This window comes from Macaca nemestrina, chromosome 4 (genome assembly GCF_043159975.1).
Source record: "Macaca nemestrina isolate mMacNem1 chromosome 4, mMacNem.hap1, whole genome shotgun sequence".
In the NCBI taxonomy this organism is placed as follows: Eukaryota; Metazoa; Chordata; class Mammalia; order Primates; family Cercopithecidae; genus Macaca; species Macaca nemestrina.
Window position 1 is genome coordinate 7596650 of NC_092128.1, and position 18877 is coordinate 7615526.

The 18877-nt window shown below is 51.3% G+C and overlaps 1 protein-coding gene across 5 annotated transcripts in view; it reads left to right on the plus strand.

Moving 5' to 3' along the window:
- LOC105474924 (protein kinase AMP-activated non-catalytic subunit gamma 2) overlaps nucleotides 1-18877 on the plus strand; it is a 321097-nt gene that overhangs the window by 113222 nt on the left and 188998 nt on the right. The window contains exon 1 of one of the 5 annotated variants that reach the window (XM_011729850.3): nucleotides 18071-18655. The exons of the other annotated variants lie outside the window; for them this stretch is intronic. Within the exon in view, the coding sequence (XP_011728152.1) occupies nucleotides 18562-18655 (94 nt within the window). The 5' untranslated portion in view covers nucleotides 18071-18561. Of the gene's footprint in view, nucleotides 1-18070; nucleotides 18656-18877 lie in introns of those variants that run through there. 5 annotated transcript variants of the gene reach the window in all.

The following is an 18877-nucleotide window of genomic DNA, read 5'->3' on the forward strand; positions in this document are numbered from 1 at the left end:
CCTCTCATAATCCTAACCTTGCGGCTTCTCATTAGTTTTGCAATGGTGTTTTAGTTTGGGGAAGGGTTAGTATCATCCTGGCTTTAAGGTTAAACTATAAACTAAATTTCTCCCAAAATTAGCTTGGCCTGTGTGTGCCCAGGAGTGGGACACTTGGAGGTCAGAAGCAATATGGAATCAGCTATGTCAGATTTCTCTTAACAGTGATAACGTTGCAAAGGCAGTTTCACTAAGCTGACCTGCTTTGCAACTGCCTACCTACTAACTGGTCATTATTGTAGGTGATAAGCATCCTTGTGGTTTAGCCTCCTTCCAGTTATTTTTTTCTGTACCTGCCATTAAGCCATCCTAACTTTATCCTGACACATCTCCTTGCCCCAGGCGAGCTGTGGACAAGGTGTGCTGTTTGGCTGAAGGCAATCATGGCCAAGCTGGCAGAGCTAGTCTGGAATCTTCCAGACAGAGGGCTGGAAGAGGGGTGGAGCATGGGAGCACAGATAGACTTTAACTGCCCCCATGTTGTCAAGGAAAGGAAAGCAGAGTGAGAGACTGGGTAGTGGGGTGGGTGCTGCTTTGGATAGAATGGCGAGGGAAGTCTTCTGTGGTAAGGAGACCACAGTGGAGCCAGAGAGAGAGCCACTCAGAGGTCTGGGGCAGAGGAAATGCTAAGTGCGTGTTAGCAAAAGCCTCATGCTGTAGGGCAGTCCCCAGCTTTTAAAAAACTCTCTCACCCAGGCGCAGTAGCTTATGCCTGTAATCCCAGCACTTCGGGAGGCTGAGGTGGGCGGATCACCTGAGGTCATGAGTTCGAGGTCATGGCCAACGTGGTGAAACCCCATCTCTACTAAAATTACAAAAATTAGCTGGACATGGTGGTGTGCATCTGTAATCCCAGCTACTCGGGAGGCTGAGGCAGGAGAATGGCTTGAACTTGGGCAGCAGAGGTTGCAGTGAGCCAAGATCCTGCCATTGCACTTTAGCCTGGGAACAGAGCAAGACTCTGTTCCAAAACAAACAAACAAAAAACACCCAACTTTGTCTCGAAGAAGTAAGCAAGCAAGCAAGCAAGCTGATGGAGACAGGCTTCTTGGAGACCCAGCTGCTCAGGTCTGAGCTCTGCCTGCTGTGTATTCACTTCTAGGTTCTCTCTGGCACGCCTCCCATCTCAGCTTCCTTTTTTAAAAAAAGGAAAGGCTAATTTTTGATAAATTCCCACATAATCTGCAATGAACGGAGAAGCTCCGTAGGAATGACCTGATGCTACCCCACCACAGTCAACATCTTGGGACAGCCGCTCAACCTGGAACCCCGTACTAGAAGGAAGAACGTGGATGTTCAGTCTCTCCCTCATTCAAGACAATGTGGACTCAATATTGGACGCCTTTTCACCTTTATTTTCTGAATGTTTGTTTACATCTGATTTCACCTGTAGAAAAAGTCTGGGTGAGAGAGTAGGTCTGGGTTCCCTTGGCCCTGGGAACAACTGGCCAGGCTGAGCACATCTCTGGTTTTTCTGGCTTTGTGACAGAGTGACCACTAGGGGGTGACATAGCCTCACATGCTGAGTCTGATACTGAGAGCAGGTTGCTCCTGCCTGGGGGAAAGCAGCAGGGGTCGTTCCTGCCTGGGTTTTTTCCAGCGTGTGAACCTTCACATGTGCCTGCCAGACAGAAGAAAGCTGGTGTTAGGAGGAGACAAGGATACCTGCCTGCCCAGGCCTTTCAAAGGGGAGTTGTCTGGCACAGAGGACATTCACCCGCACCACGTTATGTGAGAACCTGCTAAGTGCTGGGAGCTGGGGATGCAGCAGTGAATGAGCCCATCCCTGCCCTCGTGGGGATTCCATTCTAGGGACAATCGGTACCATATGTGGAAAAGTGTTATATGTCCCAAGTGCCAGGAGGAAAAACAGTCAAAGGAGAGGGGCTGCAGGGGTGCTGCTCTATGTGGTCAAGTCAGCAACGTCTCTGGCATGGAGACGTTTGGCCAGTGGTGATACAGCCAGGGAGAGGACCGGTGAGGGCCATGGCGTGCCTGGCGGCGGGACCCGTAGTGCAAATGTCCGGAGACGGGAGCAGCCTCTGAGCTTGCAGGGAGCTGGTCAGTGTGGCCAGAACCAAGTGGGGAGGGAACAGGTGCAGGAGTGAGGTCAGGGAGTGGGGCGGGGCCTTGCAGGAGAGGTCAGGATTCCAGGTTTTAATTGAGCGATACAGAAAGCCATCAGCTGTCGATCGGATGCAATGCAGAGAGATGTCTGGCAACTGTGCAGGAAACAGATGGTAGAGACAGAGCTGGGGTGAACAGCGAGGGGTGTCTGCAGTGGATCTGGAGATACATTAGTGTGGTCTCCCGCCTCCTCAGCGACCTCCTTCAAGTCCTGCCCGCTCCAGAAAGCCTTACTGGATTCTGTTTGCCTTGAGCAATCTGCCAGAGCCCTGAAATATAGCTGTTATTTTAAGTCTCTTTGCAGTCTGTGTTCTCTCGTGATAACTTCCTATTGCCTTCTTGTCTCTTTAAAAATCACATACTGAGCTTTTCATGCACTTGCCTCTTATTTTCCCAAGCTCTTCCAGTTCGTACCTCCTCATCCCCCCAGGACCAGTCAGTGCCTTCGGGGTTTGGTACCTTCGGGGTACATTGATGGTCACCCAACGTGGAAAGAACGCCATATCTCTGGGGACTTTGGATCTCCCTGCTCTGTTTTCCTGTCTGTGGGCTCCCAGCTCCTAGAGCTCAACATGCCCTTATCCTTTTCCCTCCTCCCTCAGATGGAAACGGTTCTGGCAAAGATATTTAAGATGGACATTACAGAACTTAAAGGTGACATATTTCAGGGGTAGGCTACACATTTATCTCATAACTCAGAAAGAATTCCTAGCATCAAAACCAGATGCCACAGATTCTCTTTTTGTAAGCGACTGTCTTCCCAGAACCCTAAAATCATGCAGTGGTGGCTTTTAGGGAGTGAGACAAGGTGGCCTTTGGCCAGCTGGCCCCCACGGAGCAAGAAATGGCATCTTGTCTGATGGGGGCAGCAGGGCACACCCAGTAACTGCTACTGACGGAATCAGCCCTGCTGGACATTGGGACATTTTCTCTGTCCTACTAGAAAAAAAAGAGTTGAAAATCACTGACCTAGACAGCCACCTACTTTGATTACACTGAAGGCTACTCTATGTGATGACCATGGTGTCTGGTAGGGACAAGCACAAAGCAAAAGGCGGAGAATATACTCCGACAGCCGGGGAGTTTGCCACTGCCCAGGGAAGGTTTGTAGCACTGAGCTGGTAAAGCAGGGCCACAGGGCTTCATCGCAGCAGTGGTTTGAAAATGTTTTGACTGCAGCCCACAGTAACAAATCCATCTGATGTCATAATCCAGCACGTACAACACATCAACAAAAACCCCATTTTTTTACTAAACAGTATTGACCCCCGACTATGTGTTTTCTTTTCAATTCTATTGTTTCAGCTGCTTTATCTGACCCACACAGTTGATTTCATGATGGGTGGTGGGGGCAGTGGTTGCGGTTTGGAAAACACCACCCTAGATGGTCAGAGAACAGCAGAATGCGTCTGGAATGCCTTTGAGGCGAGTCTGGTTTGGGGGGTTCTTGAGGCACAGAGAATCCACTGGATGGAAGTCAGTGCTGGGTTTCTGCCAGAGATGAGGAATGGTACATGTTCCCCCTGTCCGTTTCCAAGACCAGCTCACAACTATGACCGAGGTCATGTGTATTTTGAACATCCAAAGAAATTTAATTTTCTCTGTTCGTGGTTGAATCCAAATCTCCCATTCCACATGGCTGACCCCCAGCCTGGGGCGGGCGCTGTATCTCATTCTGCTACATCTGGGGATCTTTTCCAGAGGGTCTGTGCTGAGAGCTGTTTGAAATTCGAATGAGTCTTTCAGAGAAGTTTATTTAACTTGTAAAACTTCGGGTCCTTTCACACCATTTCCGCGTTGGATCACACACAGCTCTTCCTTTATATCCCAGCAACTTGAGTTTATTTTTCAAATAAAAGTCTGTTTTCCTGTAAAATGCCAAAGGTTTTGTGCTCTGTGTGGAGGAATGAGCCCAAGCTTTTAAGACTTTAATCTAGAGCCTCTGAGTCTTGCATTTCCATGCCACGGGCTCCCAAGGCTGAGGAGCACCCTGCTCCAGCTTTCCCTACAGAACAAATGCCAGGCAGTGGTTCAGCGGGCATCAATAGGGCCATTGTCCCTAAATACAGAGCAAGACCAAAAACCAGGGGGTCAGACTCGAGTAATTTTAGAACTCCAGAATTTAGACCTGAAGCTTGCTGCTGATTACTCTGCAGAATTGCAGCACTGACCCCTTCCGAATCGTCTCCTGCAGATGGCCCTCGCTCAGCTGTCAGCCCGGGTCCTACCTGGAATAGGGCTACTCTACATACTAAAAGCAGATGGAGTTTAATACAAGGACGTCACAGTTCTGATTATGTGGCTGCGTGGTTATAAAGGTGAGGAAAGAGCTGAGACTCCAGACTAGAGTTTGGGAAGCGACCCAGCTATGAGTAAGGAAAATCCTTTCCCACCCCAGGTGGGAGAAGGGAAGAGGGCAACGCCGGGAGCCCTGGCGGGGCTGGAACCAGGAGCTGCAGTTGGTCTGTCTGGCAGGAACGGGAGCCAAAGGGACTGTAGCTAAGGTCAGATGTTGCCCAAGGTGTCTCCCTGTCCCCTGCCCAGTAGGAGCCTGGACACGTGGCAGCAGGGGTCAAAGGTCAGCCCCTGCATCTAGGCAGAGTAGGGGTGAGGATTGAGCATGAGAGCAGCGCAGGGTACCCGCTCGCCTGGAGGCACCACTGAGTCATTGCGTGTGCCTGAGCCATGTGCTGAGCTGGGTGCCTGAGATGCACCCACAAATCCATCTAGGGTCCCTCCCAGCATCGCAAGGACAGGAAACCTTTGGTGCCTCGGAGGCAGAGAGGTTCCTGGGGGAGCTCTGGCGGCTCTGACGTTAAAAGGAACCCACACTTCCTTCATTGCAGTCACACATGTGATGTGTGCTCCTGGGGCATTGCTCGCGTGCCCCACACTTGAGTCATTTCACTCCTCATTTTCAGAGAGGCCACGGGGGCCTGTGGGACTCTACTGAAGCTGCAGAGGTGAGACCTGCTTTGGGGGCAGAGGGGCCTGTGGCTGCTGGCATCACTGCTGGTCCAGGAGGAGAGGCCTGAGAAGAGGAAGAGACCGAGGGGGGATGGGAGAGGAGGCGGGAGAGGGCAGTGGAAGTGTTTGTGTTTGCACATGAGTGGAGACACTGAGGACTTTTCTCCACTTCCACCGGGGAGGGCCCTGCAGCCTCCTGGAGGAACCTCGTGGTGTGCACAGGTGATTTATATCATTAATACCAAAGAACACGAGCGACTGCTAAACTGAGTTGCTTTAGGCATGGCTGTGAAGCTGGGGAGGCGCGTGAGGGGCCGTGGCCCTCGTGGGAGCCCCATTGCTGCCTTGGAAATGACTCTGCCCAGCAAGGAGAGGGGTCTCTTCAAACAGGAATTGACAAATGTTTCCTGTAAAAAGCCAGATGGTAAATGTCTTAGACTTCGAAGGCCACGTGGTCTCTTTTGCAACTACGAAGCCATAGACAAAGTATAAACTAATGGTGCAGCTGTGTCCCAATAAGTATTTATAAAAGCAGGTGGCCAGCAGGATTGGGCCATTGGGTAGTAATTTGCCAACTCCTGTTTTTAAAACATAAATCTGATCATGTCATCTGCTGTTCAACCCCTTGACGCCTCCCCAGCACGTTTAAATTAAGTCTCCAAACCCCACCACACATGGCCTCTGAGGTCCTCTGAGGTAACCCTGGGCTGGCTCTGACTTCATTTGGTGCACACCCACCCCCCATCTTCCTCTGCTCAGGCTCCCTTAGATGCTCAGCATGTCCCCAGGCCCTCTGCTCAAAACACCCTGGAGCCAGAACACCCTTGAGGCTGTGCTGTGCCTCCCAGATTCCCGATTCCTTCAAGAATGAGGAACTCACTCCCAGCTGTGGGTGTGACAGACAGCCCTCCCTCAGCTAAGGAGCGCCACATCGCCAGCCTTCAGCCCCTCCCAGAGCCAGTCTGTGCCCAATAACCGGCCGATGTATGGACATAAAGGACCAGCCCCCGACCCCCGCTCAGGACAGCTCTAAAGGGGCATCCGAACGCCAGAACTCTCTGTCGGGACTTCACGGGGTCTCCATCGCTCCTCTGTCGGGCCCGAGAGCACTCCCTGATGTACATCCAACGTGCTCATTTCCATCCCAGAGCCTGCCTCTCAGGGAGCCTGCAGCGACCCTGCCTGCAGATGGACACAGGTGGGGTCCCTTCCTTAGGTCTCTGCTCCATCGTCCCAATAACACAGTGGCCTTCGGAAGGAAGGGAGGCAGGGGAACTGAGGGGACCCCGAAGGTAGGGCCTGGAGAGGTGCTGGGGAGTGAGGTACTCGAAGGTAGGGCCTGGAGAGGTGCTGGGGAGTGAGGTGCAGCAGAGGGGGGGCAGGTGGGCGGGAGAACAGGGACCATATGAAGCCAGAGCCCAGCCTCCCTCAGGGCTGCGCCCTGTGAGTTGTACAAAGGGCCCTGGGTCTGTCCGAAAATGTTGCCATGATCCAGAATTACTGTGAGCTTTACCCTTTACCCGACAAAAAAGATTGACTCTGGCTTGCCCAAGGCTGCCCCTAAGCCCCAGTGCTGGCCCAGCTAATGCAGGCACCCTGGTCCCCCTTTCACTGGCCCCCGCTGGAGCCTTCCGGACCAGGGCAGCTGATGAGGTCTGAATACTGGGGCCGAGCAGACTCCGGAAAAACGTGACTCATCTTGCCTGCCCACAAAGAAAGGAAAAGTATGTGTGGCATCCAAGTTTCCTGAAAAGTTCAGCCAACACATTGCAGAGTTATGTGGCCTGGCACCCTGTGTGGTCCCTGGGGACAGCGCCCTCTGGCGCCAGCCTGGCAGATGTCCCCCACTAGGGCTGGCCTGCACATCCTGTGTCCAGGCCATTATTATGATTTGGGAGAAGCCAAGGAAAAATTCCCAGAAGAATCTCCTTGCCCTCAGCGAGTCAGAGAGTCCTGTAGTTCCCTCAGGGCCTGCTTCAGTGATGCTCCCACCTTGGGAGACAGTAAAAGGCAGCGCTAACACGTGCTGTCACTTAACACTGTAAGTAAGAGTGGTAGTAAGTAAGACCCGTAAGTAAGGCCCACTGTAGCTCTTTTTCTTTTTTCGAGACAGGGTCTTGCTCTGTCTCTCAGGCTAGAGTGCAGTGGTGCGATCACAGTTCACTGCGGCTCAAGCGATCCTCCCACCCCAACCTCCTGAGTAGCTGTGACTACAGGTGTGCACCATCATGCCCAGCTAATTTTTACATTTTTTGTAAAGACGGGGTTTTGCTGTGTTGCCCAGGCTGGTCTCAAACTCCTGGGCTTAAGCGATTCTCCTGCCTTGGCCTCATAGGCACAAGCCACTGTGCTCAGCCTGTATTTCTTAATTCCTTTTTTAAAATAAGACTTTAGGGCTGGGCGAGGTGGCTCATGCTTGTAATTCCAGCACTTTGGGAGACCAAGGTAGGTGGATCACTTGCGCCCAGGAGTTCGAGACCAACCTGGGCAACATGGTGAGACTCTGTCTCTAACAACAACAAAAAAAATCCTTAAATAATAAATAACATTTTATTTTGACAATTTCAAACATAAAGTCACAAAAATAATACAAAGAGTTCTCATATCCTCTTCACCCAGATTGCCCGATGTTAGCATTTCAGCAGATCTGCCCGTATCTCATTTCTCATGATCTCTCACTGTGTGTTTATATGAACTCTGAACCCCTGAGAGGAATTTGCAGACATCATATCCCTTTACCCCTAAATATTTCAGTGGATATTTCATAAAAACAGGGTCATTCTCCTAACCACAGTATAATTGTCAAAATCAGGAAATTAGCGCTAATATCATGCTATCAGCTAAGCTGCAGGCTTCATTCACGTTTTGCACCTTGTCTTTGGGGCGTCATTTCTTGGAAGAGGGGATCCCCAGCCACACGTTTTGTTTCGTTGTCCTTTCTCTTCAGTCCCTTCATTGGGAACAGCTCCTCAGTCCTGTCTCATCTGACACGACCTGAGCCTTTTTCAGGGGACACAGGCCAGTTCTTGTGTCGCCTGCCCTTGGCTTTGCGTTTGCCTGACATTTCCTCACCATCAGAGCCAGCCTGCACCCTCAGGAGGGCGTCCATCTGTCCATGTGCTGCCCTGGGCTTCCGCATCTCAGCCCGGGCACCCGATACGGCCACGACACCTTCCCGGTGAAGTGGGTGCCAGTCACCTGGTGAAGGGGGTGTCTGCCGCTATAAAGTTCTCTACTTGAATAAAGTACTTCCCCCTTGTCACCAGTCAGGGTTTCAGGGGAAGCTGCTTTGGGATTGTGTAAATATCTTCTTTCTCCTCAGACTTTCACTTGCTAGTTTTAGGATCGATCCATATTTCTTGCCTGAATTGTTACTATAGTAATTACAGTACTATAATTAGTATAGTAATTACCAAAAAGTGATTATCTAAATTTATCATGAATTCTACATTGACTAGTGGAGCTCCTGAGAACCTGCTTTCAGGGACAGAGAATGGCCATGTCCTCTGTTTGTGAAATGCTCTGCAGCTTACAGGATATTTTTGCTATTCTATCTCATTTAATCACCTTGAAACCCTGTAAAATGGTCTCTCTTATGGGAGAAATGTGGAAGAATAAACTAGCTCAGAATTGCATGCCAGTGGGTGAACTGATGTTGCTTTAGGGTTCTATGTTTGACCTAGGTGTTTTAAACCTTTCTACCTGTCACCTTGTTTTCAAATATATTTCACTGTAAGAAGAAACAGATCTGAGGCAAACTTCAGCTCAGCCCCCCTCATAATCTAAGCTAGGGGTTTCCTCATGAGTGACATGCAGGAGCAGGTGGATTGCTCTGTGACCGGCCCAAGTCCGGACACTGGAAATCCTGCCCCGTCGCCTGGAAGTCAGAGACCACAGATCAAACTGGCTTTCTGCTGAGCCCGGGAGTTAACCGGGTCCTTCTCCAAGGCTTCGGTGCATTCCCAGCTCACTTCAGCATTTGTAAGAGAATTGAATAACTTAAAGAGAATTAAACAGAAAACCCAAATGGCTGGCCTGCAGAGTTTCCGAATCTGGTTTTCAGAAACCGTTGCCTGGTGGCCCCCGTTGAGCCAAGGGCTCAGCTTCTGGGCCATGGAGCAGCTGGAATCAGGGCAGGTTCTTGCTGGTGGAGCCTTCAGAGCTCTTGACCTGGTGTGCTCTTGGATGCTGAGCAACTGCAGGGATGCCAGGCACCGTGAGAAGGGACTGCAAAGGGCCCCACCGAGCCCTCATGGGGGAACGTGATGCCCCTTCAAGATTTTTAAGGAGATCCAGGGATTTCTTACTTTTTGGGTGCTGCATTTCGGCATGCTAAAAATAATTATTGCGATTGTTTTTCGCCTTTTTAGTACTTATCTGTGTTTTTAAAATCAAGATACCCTGTTGTCTCTGCCAGTTCTCAGTGGCGTTAGATATCGCTGGTGTGAGTGGAGCTGTGTGAGCTGAGGTGCTTTGTCTTTGCCAAAACAATCACCCTCTTGTCACTCAGAGACTCAGGCTCCAGTTCCTGTGGTCACCACGAGGCTGTGCGTGACCATGAGTGTGTCGGGCTGACGTGGAACAGAGGCATGGGGGCCTGAGTCAGGACGGAGGGTGCTCCACAGAGGTGCCGGCTCATAAACACCTCCTGGGGCAGGGACGGGGAGGCCCCAGAGAGGCGATGTGGCGATCTCAGAGTCAAGTGCAGCAGTGACCTTTAGAACTTTCCATGAAATATGACACAGTATTTTGCAACCAGCAGGAGAGCTCTAGCAAATATGTGCTAACGCGTGTTGCTGCTCCCCGGCCTGGAGGGGACCCGTGCCCTCTTACATAATGAGATGTGGTTTGGAATGCAGCCGTGCAGGGGACTGCGTGCTTTTCAGGTACTGCCTCGTGATCCACAAAGGTTCAGGAGGAGCCGGAAGTGTTTGAGTGGTGCGTCCTCACCTGCTTCTGCAGCCGTCTACCCAAAAAGTCACCCTCTTGTCACTCAGAGACTCAGGCTCCAGTTCCTGTGGTCACCAGGAGGCTGTGAGTGACCATGAGTGTGTCGGAGCAGGGGCAGCCCGGCTCCTGATGCCCCCCGGATGAGGAACCAGCAGAGCCAGCATCAACCCCCACAATCCCACAGGCTGCCCGCGGATACTGGGCAAATCGTTGAGCACCTCTGAACTCTTGGGTTTTAAAAAAATTTTAGTTCTTGAGCTGAATAGTCGTGGCTGGCCTCCCTACCATACAGCACGGCTGAGAAGAATGTAGGAAACCACTGTGGGCAAAGTCTCCGGCTCTGTACATCTGCAGGGTGCGGGTGACTAGGGTTCCCGCTGCCCTGCTCTGCTGGCAGATCTCTCGGTCGGCCGCGCTGATTCTGTCTGTGCGGTGCTCCCAGGCCTCAACAGCCCTGCCATGGGAAGCGCCAGTCTCATGAATGAATGGAGGCGTGTGGAGGGAGGGTGGTTACACCGAGTCTCAATGACTCTTCTCTCATCTGGGTCCCCAGTGACAACTTCAAGGAAACTATTTGCAGCTTCACATAACATGCAAAGCGGCTTCGATGAGAAGGAAAGCTTGGGGTCTTTTTGAAAATTTGGTTTTGATATAATTGGAAGTCCAGAGATAGGGTGAGCTTCAAGGGGCTTGACCCTGTCGTTATTCATGGGCTGCCTGGAGGAGGAGGCAGTTTGGCCTGATGAGGCCCTCGGCTCTCAGACACCCACTGCAGGGGTGGGGTGGGGAACAAGTGGAGGCTGGGCGCCAACCATGGTGTCTGCAACAGAGACCCAGAGTCCCATTCACCAGGTGACAAGGCTGGGGTGGGGCTCCAACCTGCAGCCTGGACTAGCACCAGGTTAGTGGGACAACATGTGCCACATGTCCTAGCACTTCTCCCATGCCATTGGAATGTGGCCCCCGGGGCACCGGTGGAGAACCTCCAGCAATTAAAGGGTTTACTCACATGTTTTGGGTCACCAGAGTTTGGGGGTAGGGGTTACATATCAGAGCCACAGGAGCGCCGTCACGTCTCTCTCGTGGAACGTTGGACACCTTCGCGCCATTTATCCTAATGCACAGGAAGCAGGGGTGACCACGCTCCATCTGCGAGCCCATCTGCAATTCCCCTGACTTCTCCTTCCTCACCTCTCGCGCCCCCAGCTCCGCTGTGTAGTGCACAGTCTGGCTGTGGAATGTTTTGCAGCATCCAGATGGGGGTGCTGGCGCACCTGGTAGAATCCAAGTATTAGAGTGAACGGGACCCAGTGCCATGGCCTCCTGCAGCCCAGCCCTGGCTGGCCAAGCCTGAAGCCCTGCCGAGGGCAGGGGAACAGTCAGCACAAACTCCCTGGCCCCAGAACAGCCGCCAAAGTGTCCCCCAGGAACACGACATGCTGCTCCCAGGGCTGCCGAGCGTGGAGCAGCAGCTGGCTTGCTGTTCCCTGGCCCACCGTGCTGCTCCTGAGTCACCTGGAGGAACTCAGTAAGCGCTCCTTTCCTTTCTTCTGTGGGTGAGATCCCTGCCATGGGGGAGCTTTCAGTCTCACTGGGGAGAAAATTAAACCAAAAGCCAGAAAACAATGAAGCACACTAACAGTGTGAAACGCCTCGTGGTGGTGTTCTTCCACACTGTTTTATTTTTCGAGTTGTCAAAGGTAGGTTTGTAGTCAGAAATCTAAAGAACAGCCACCAGAAGACACATGTAAAGAACATGCGTTGAATGAGCTGAGCTCTGATGTCACCCCTTCCCAGATCTTACAAACCTAGTGTTGGAATGGTGACCTGGAAGCCTTGGCCACACAGCACGGGGCATTGCTAAGAGATAAAGGCATCTGGCACCCCAGTTACCTGGTCCCGTGCCAGGCTTTGGGTTGCAGCACCAACCAGGGGTGTGAGTTTTAAACTGTGATCCAAAAAGGCCCTGGCCCTTTTAAAATACATTAGAAAATACGGTTCCTATTTGGGAGCCATTCGTTCCTTCCTTTTTCAGCCCCTCCCTTCAAAAAAGAATTCTGAGTGTGGAAAGCATTCTGTCAGAACGAACTCTGAGCGGAGTCACAGGTGTGGCAGCGAGTTTCCCCTGTATTCATGTGGGACCAGCGGCTGGCGGAAACAGAAGAGGGGGTTTGGTGTCCCTGTCCACCTGTGAGTGGTCAACTTTCCCCCGCCCACATGTGCCAAAGAACGGGTCCTTAGCCCCTGCCCTGCAATGGGAAGGCGCCACCTCTCCCAGCCCATCAGCGTTCATCACTAATCATGGGATCTAAAGCTTTGTCCCTCATGTGAGGAATTTCAGGCCTGTGTGAGTCAAACAGAAAGACCCCAGCAGTGAGGAGCTTTTCGTGCCCCACCTCTGTGCTCGGCCACCTCGAAGTGGCCTCGGGGAGGAAGCGGCCGGCTTTGTGCTTCCAGAGCATGGTGCACCCACGTGGCAGGTCACCTGACTCGTCCAGTCTGTGTTACGAGATGGCTTTAATGCAAATAAGGACTTTTTTTTTTTTTTTCCGAGATGAAATCTCGCTCTGTTGCACAGGCTGGATGGAGTGCAGTGGCACAATCTCCGTTCACTGCAACCTCCGCCTCCCAGGTTCAAGTGATTCTCCTGCCTCAGCTTCTCGAGTAGCTGGGACTACAGGTGCCCACCACCACACCCAGCTAATTTTTGCATTTTTGGTAAAGACAGGGTTTCACCGTGTTGGCCAGGATTGTCTCGATCTCTCGACCTCTTGATCCACCCAGCTCGGCCTCCCAAAGTGCTGGGATTACAGGCATGCGCTGTAGTCAGGATTTTTAAACATGCTGCTTCTTTTGCCTTTTAATTTCCCAGCCTGAAATCAAAACTCAGGATGTAGAAAGAAATTATTTTCCAAATCCCTTCAGTCCACAGTGGTCCTTGGGAGTCCTGTGGGATTCAGGGTAGGGTGTTCAATGGCTGACGAATTTTCCCGTGCACATCGATGAGAAAGTATGGAATAGTGGAAGGATGTGAATTTGGGAATCAGGGGTCCACATGAGGGGCAAGTCCATCTTCTGTCAACTTGCCAGCTGTGCCATCCTGGTCAAACTAGTTCTCTGACCCTCAGTTATTCGTTTTTCAATGAAATGTTGTTAATTATGCCTGCCCTGCTCATGTGTGGGAAGAATGAAATAAAATAATAACTGTAAGGTGACCAGCACCCCAGCTGGCGTATGCTAGGCATTCAGTAAATGGGAGTTATTATGTTAGTAATAAAATATGGTTCTTAGAGGACAGGAATGTCTGAATTATTTGTAGTACCCCATCCCTTCAATCAACAACTGCCCTGTACACTTGCTAGAGGTTTAATAACTACCTGTTGAATGAATGACCATTTAAACTCAAGCACAGAACCATCAGGCCTGCCTAAGTTGCTGGTTATTTTCCACACAAATTTAAATACATTTACCTTCAGTCACTAAACTTTGAAATGTTCTTTTTTTTGTTTTGTTTGTTTTTGTTTTTGTTTTTGTTTTGAGACAGAGTTTTGCTCTTGTTGCCCAGGCTGGAGTGCAATGGCGTGATCTCGGCTCACCACAACCTCCGCCTCCTGTTTCAAGCGATTCTCCTGCCTCAGCCTCCTTAATAGCTGGGATTACAGGCACGCGCCACCATGCCCAGCTAATTTTGTATTTTTAGTAGAGGCAGGGTTTCACCATGTTGGTCAGGCTGGTCTTGAACTCCCAACCTCAGGTGATCTGCCTGCCTCGGCCTCCCAAAGTGCTGGGATTATAGGTGTGAGCCACCGCAACCGGCCTTGAAATGTTCTTTCTGTCCGTTGTATTATATAGTGTAAGAATAGTACACTGGCTTAAACAAAACCTTTTCATTTGCCTTTTAATCAAATCTGCCTCTTTCTTATTGGGATACTTGTTCAGGTCTTTTCATAAAGATGTTTTGCTTTGTTTTATTTTATTTTATTTTATTTTATTTTATTTTGTCTTATTTTTTGAGACAGGGTCTCACTCTGTCACCCAGGCTGATGTGCAGTGGCAGGATCATGGCTCACTAGAGCCTCGACCTCCTGGGCTCAAGCAGTCCTCCCGCCTCAGCCTCCCAAAGTGCTGGGATTACAGGTGTGAGCCACCACACTGGGTGTTATTTTATTTTTAGCTTGAGAAAACAATTTTTGTTAGAAGCTGATTTTTTAAAAAGAAAAGAAAAAGACATCTACACATGAAACTCCTAAACTTACCTACTTCCAGAATTTAATCACAGTACGTTTGGGCTACTGTATTTAACAACAGAAATCATCCAACAGTATACCGAGGACCCAGCTGGCGGTAGATTTTGTGGCTTGTTTCTGAAGGCTGGAGTCCCCCACTCCAGGCATTGATTTGGCCTGGCCTGGGTTCTCCCCTCTTCTTCACACCCTCCAACCCCGAAGGCCCATCTCAAGTTCCCTTTCTCCAGGCAGGGCCACACGGGCAATCTCCTCTCCTTCCTTTGTGCTGGCGACACTTGCAGCCACAGCTCACATACTCACAGCTTTTGCATGCAGTTAGCATTGTTTATCTTTGTCTCCAGCTCATTTGCAAAGTCACTGAGAGCAAGACCTATTTTGTGTGTTCATTCATGCATCCGTGCTACAAATACCTGATCCCCATATCTATCTATCAGTCCCAGCAGGAGAAAGGAGGCACACTGAACTTTTTGGATCGTTGGAGGAGAATTGAATAAAGACACTACTTTCAAAGGTGTGGGCAGGCTGCCAGGAACCCCCAGGGCTGGTGTAGTAACTCAGGTTCATATCAGCAGGGCTGCTGCCAGTGCTGTGCCCGAACGATGAAGGAGCTGGTCCCTGACCCAAGACAGAAGGCTGGGGGAGGGTTTCTTTGAGAGGAGCTGAATTCTTCCCTTGGGAGATGACACAGTGAGGCCAGAGTGACTCTGCAGGGATGTAGGGGGCTATGACAGCCTCAGCTCCTCCCTCCTTCTGGCATCTGCTGTGCCCACTGTTGGCTGCAGCTAACCAGCAGCCTGGGAGGAGCCTGGCCGTGAAGCCCCTCCAGTCGGCTCCACCAGGGAGCAGGGGCAGCTGGAGGGACTGCAGGGGTTCAGGGTGACTGTCCAGTGCCTCCCAAAGTAGATGCCTTGCTGGAGGCTTGGGAGATCCCCACGATGGGTGAGGCCTGGGCCCCTACCTTTTTGGGGTTCCCAGTCTTCTCTGTGGCAAGGGCCACATTCACATATAGAGTAGAAAAGCTAAAATCTTTCAAAGGAGGGAAAAGTCCCTTCTTTGGGGAGTGATGAGGGAGGCTTCACTTGGGGGAAGGCACGGTCTCTGAATTGGGCTGTAAGGGTTTCACAGGGTTTCAGCAGGCAGAGCTAAAAACCACGGGCTTAGGAGGCAGGGCAAATGGTGTAAACGAAAGCAGGTAGGTTAGAAAATTCCAGCCAGGTGTGGTGGCTCACACCTGTAATCCCAGCACTTCGGGAGGCTGAGGCAGGTGGATCACTTGAGGCCAGGAGTTTGAGACCAGGCTGGGCAACATGGCAAAACCCCATCTCCACAAAAAATACAAAAATTACCTGGGCATGGTGGTGTGCACCTGTAGTCCCAGCCACTTGTGAGGCTGAGGTGGGAGGATCACTTGAACCCAGAAGGCAGAGGCTGCAGATTGTGCCATTGCACTCCAGCCTGGGCAACAAGAGCAAAATTCTGTCTCAATATAAATGAATGAATGAATGAATGAATAAAGGCTGGGTCATGCCTTGTAGGACTTCCTGACCTTACAACATTCAGCACAGCACCAAGTAGACAGTTGTCACTCAGTCCATTTGGTAGAAATTGCACATGAAAAGTTGAGACCATAGTTTCTTGATCTGCTAAGCAATGGTATGACTATGAGGTCACTCTAGACAGAGATGGGCCAGGTGCCCTAGGCAGGGAAGGACAGACTCACACATCTTGACAGAATGGGTCAGGTCCAATCATGTGAGCAGTTGCTCTACCAGTCAATGGCATCTGAAGTGCTAGAAGCAGCTCCAGCCACACAGAAGCCACGCCAGGGCCGACCAGGCTTCTTGGGAGCTGGAGTGTGTCCCCTGTGGATGGAGGCCCCATGGCAGTGGCAGATCTGGGCATCTCTGGCTTCTGTGGATGGAGGCCCCATGGCAGTGGCAGATCTGGGCATCTCTGGCTTCTGTGGATGGAGGCCCCATGGCAGTGGCAGATCTGGGCATCTCTGGCTTCTGTGGATGGAGGCCCCATGGCAGTGGCAGATCTGGGCATCTCTGGCTTCTGTGGATGGTGGCCCCATGGGAGTGGCAGATCTGGGATGTGTCTGGTTTCTGTGGATTGTGGCCCCATGGGAGTGGCAAATCTGGGACATGTCTGACTTCTGTGGATGCTGGCCCTGTGGGAATGGCAGATCTGGAGCATCTTTGGCCCCTGTGGGTGGAGGCCCCGTGGGAGTGGCAGATCTGGGATGTCCCTGGCTTCTGTGGATGCTAACCCTGTGGGAATGGCATATCTGAGGCGTCTCTGGCTTCTGTGGATGGAAGCCCCATGGGAGTGGCAGATCTGGGGTGGGAGCTGAGATTCCAGGGGTTCATCTCACAGGGTAGAATCGAAGACTTCCCTTGGTCTCCCTCCTGCTGTCCTAGCCTGGAGCCATCATTATCTCATCAGGCATCTGCAGTGACTGGGCCAACAACTCCAGTGGCACTGAGCCCTGCAAGTGAAAGAGGCGAGAGAAAAGGCATGAAAAGCAGCCAGACCCAAGTTGGGAGGCTGGACCCGTGGTTCCTGGGGAGGCCTGGGCTCCAGTGGCAAGTGGCTGGGGTGCTTCCACCGCACATCCCATCCCCTCGTTTTCGGATGAACCGTAGATAATAACAATTCCACTGAAGCAACTGATGGCATTGCAGTTTTGGGAGGTTATCCCACCCTAATGGGCGGCCAGGAGAACCCAGGCTACTCATCTTTAGCTCGGGGGTTATTTAACTGGTCTGACATAGTCTCCTCCTCATGTGCATAGTCATTTGAGAAGAATCAATTACTGTGAGAGGTTCAGACTGTTGGAACTTGGCTAAATCTCTCTCTCTCTCTCTCTTTTTTTTTAATAGAGATGTGGGTTTCATTATGTTGCCCCGGCTGGTTTTGAACTCCTAGGCTCAAGCCATCCTCCCACCTCAGCCTCCCAAAGTGCTGAGATTACAGGCGTGAGCCACTGTGCGTGGTCCTAGACTAAATCCTAAAACGACCTGGTCTTGTCTTAGTTCACTAAGGGGGAAACTGAGGTTCAGAAATGGGAAGTAACTTTTTGATGGTCACAAAGCTGGTTAGTAGCAAAGCAGATAACTTTAGTGAGGCTATCAGCCAAAAAGTCGAGGATTTTTTTTTTTTCTATCTTGTGCTTCCAAAATTTGTTTTATTTAGTTGCAAAATATATACAAATTATAAATGTTTTAGGTTTTATTTGATCAGCGGTTTGGCTTAGGAGTCAAGGAGATTAAAAACGCCAGTCCTGGTTCTACCACTGGCCACAGGATCTTGGGGAAGTCACCTCCCTGTCCTGAGCCTGTTTCCCCATCTGTCATAGAAGGGAGTTGGACTAGATCGCTCTAAAATCTCTTCCAGCTCTGTCATGCTGCAATTCTCAGCAAGTCCAGAGCTCAAATTACGCATTTGCTGAAGACCTTCCGTTAAATTCCAGTCGGGCAGCCGTATCCCCTCCTTGAAGACGGCGCTGCTACTTTCATTGAGTGGAACCGAGTCAAAGTAGATTCAGCAATTTCCAGCCCAGGGACTTGTGTGGCTTCTCCACCCAGCAGCAGCCGGAGCCTTCTGACCCCGTGGGGCCCTGGAACCCATGAATCAAAATAGTTGTGTGATGTCATGTCACAATGGGAATGTGCTCCGGCCAATTGGTGCCAAGAATTGTCTGCCCAGGGTGGTTTCCTTTTACAGTCTGTTTAAAGAGACATCATGCACGGCTGCACATGACTTGCAGGCTTGTGCCTCCTTTGCCTATCTGGTCTTCCCTCCTTTTTTTTAATTTTAAGGAGAAAAAAAAAAAAAAGCCCTGGAGAGTATCAGTGAGCAGCTGACCTTAACTACATCAACAAATCCCCTGCGAAGTTCTGTTTGCGCTTCCGGCAGCTTCTTGCTACTTAAGGACAGCCGAGCTGACGCTCCAGCTGCTGTGGCCGGAGGTGCAGCCCCGTCAAGACGGCTCCACTCCCTGGCGCCTCACAGACTCTGGGGCTGCGGTGAGGTCGCCCTGAAGACCCCCTGGTGAGGACGCTTGGACCCGGGTTGTCACCTGAGCACAGGCTGCCACTGTGAGCTTTTGGGGTGCCCCGTGCCTGTCGGGCTGATGCTCCTCTGGCTCCCTGCCACCTGGGGCTGACACCGGTTCTGTGGGTCCTGATATGTTCACCTGTCGCCACTCCTGTGGCCACAGCTACCCATGAGGCGCTTTGGGAGTCTCAGGAGCAACAAGAAACACAAGGACCAAAATCGAAGCACGGAGAGGCGCCAGTCGGAGCCCCATGGCCTTTTCGGTAGGACTCTGCCCATTCCCGAGCCCCTGGTGGTCTGTCCTTGGGAGGGAACCCCACGGCGTGTGTGCACACCCTCCTAAACAGTAGCTGTTTCCAGCCACTCCCTTCCAACGGGGGTATAACGTCAGGCAGTGGTTAGAGGAATACGTGGGAAGTGTTTCCTTGCTCTTGGCGGTGCTGCTGTGGGGAGCCGCCTGACAATACTCTTTCTGAAGCTGTTTC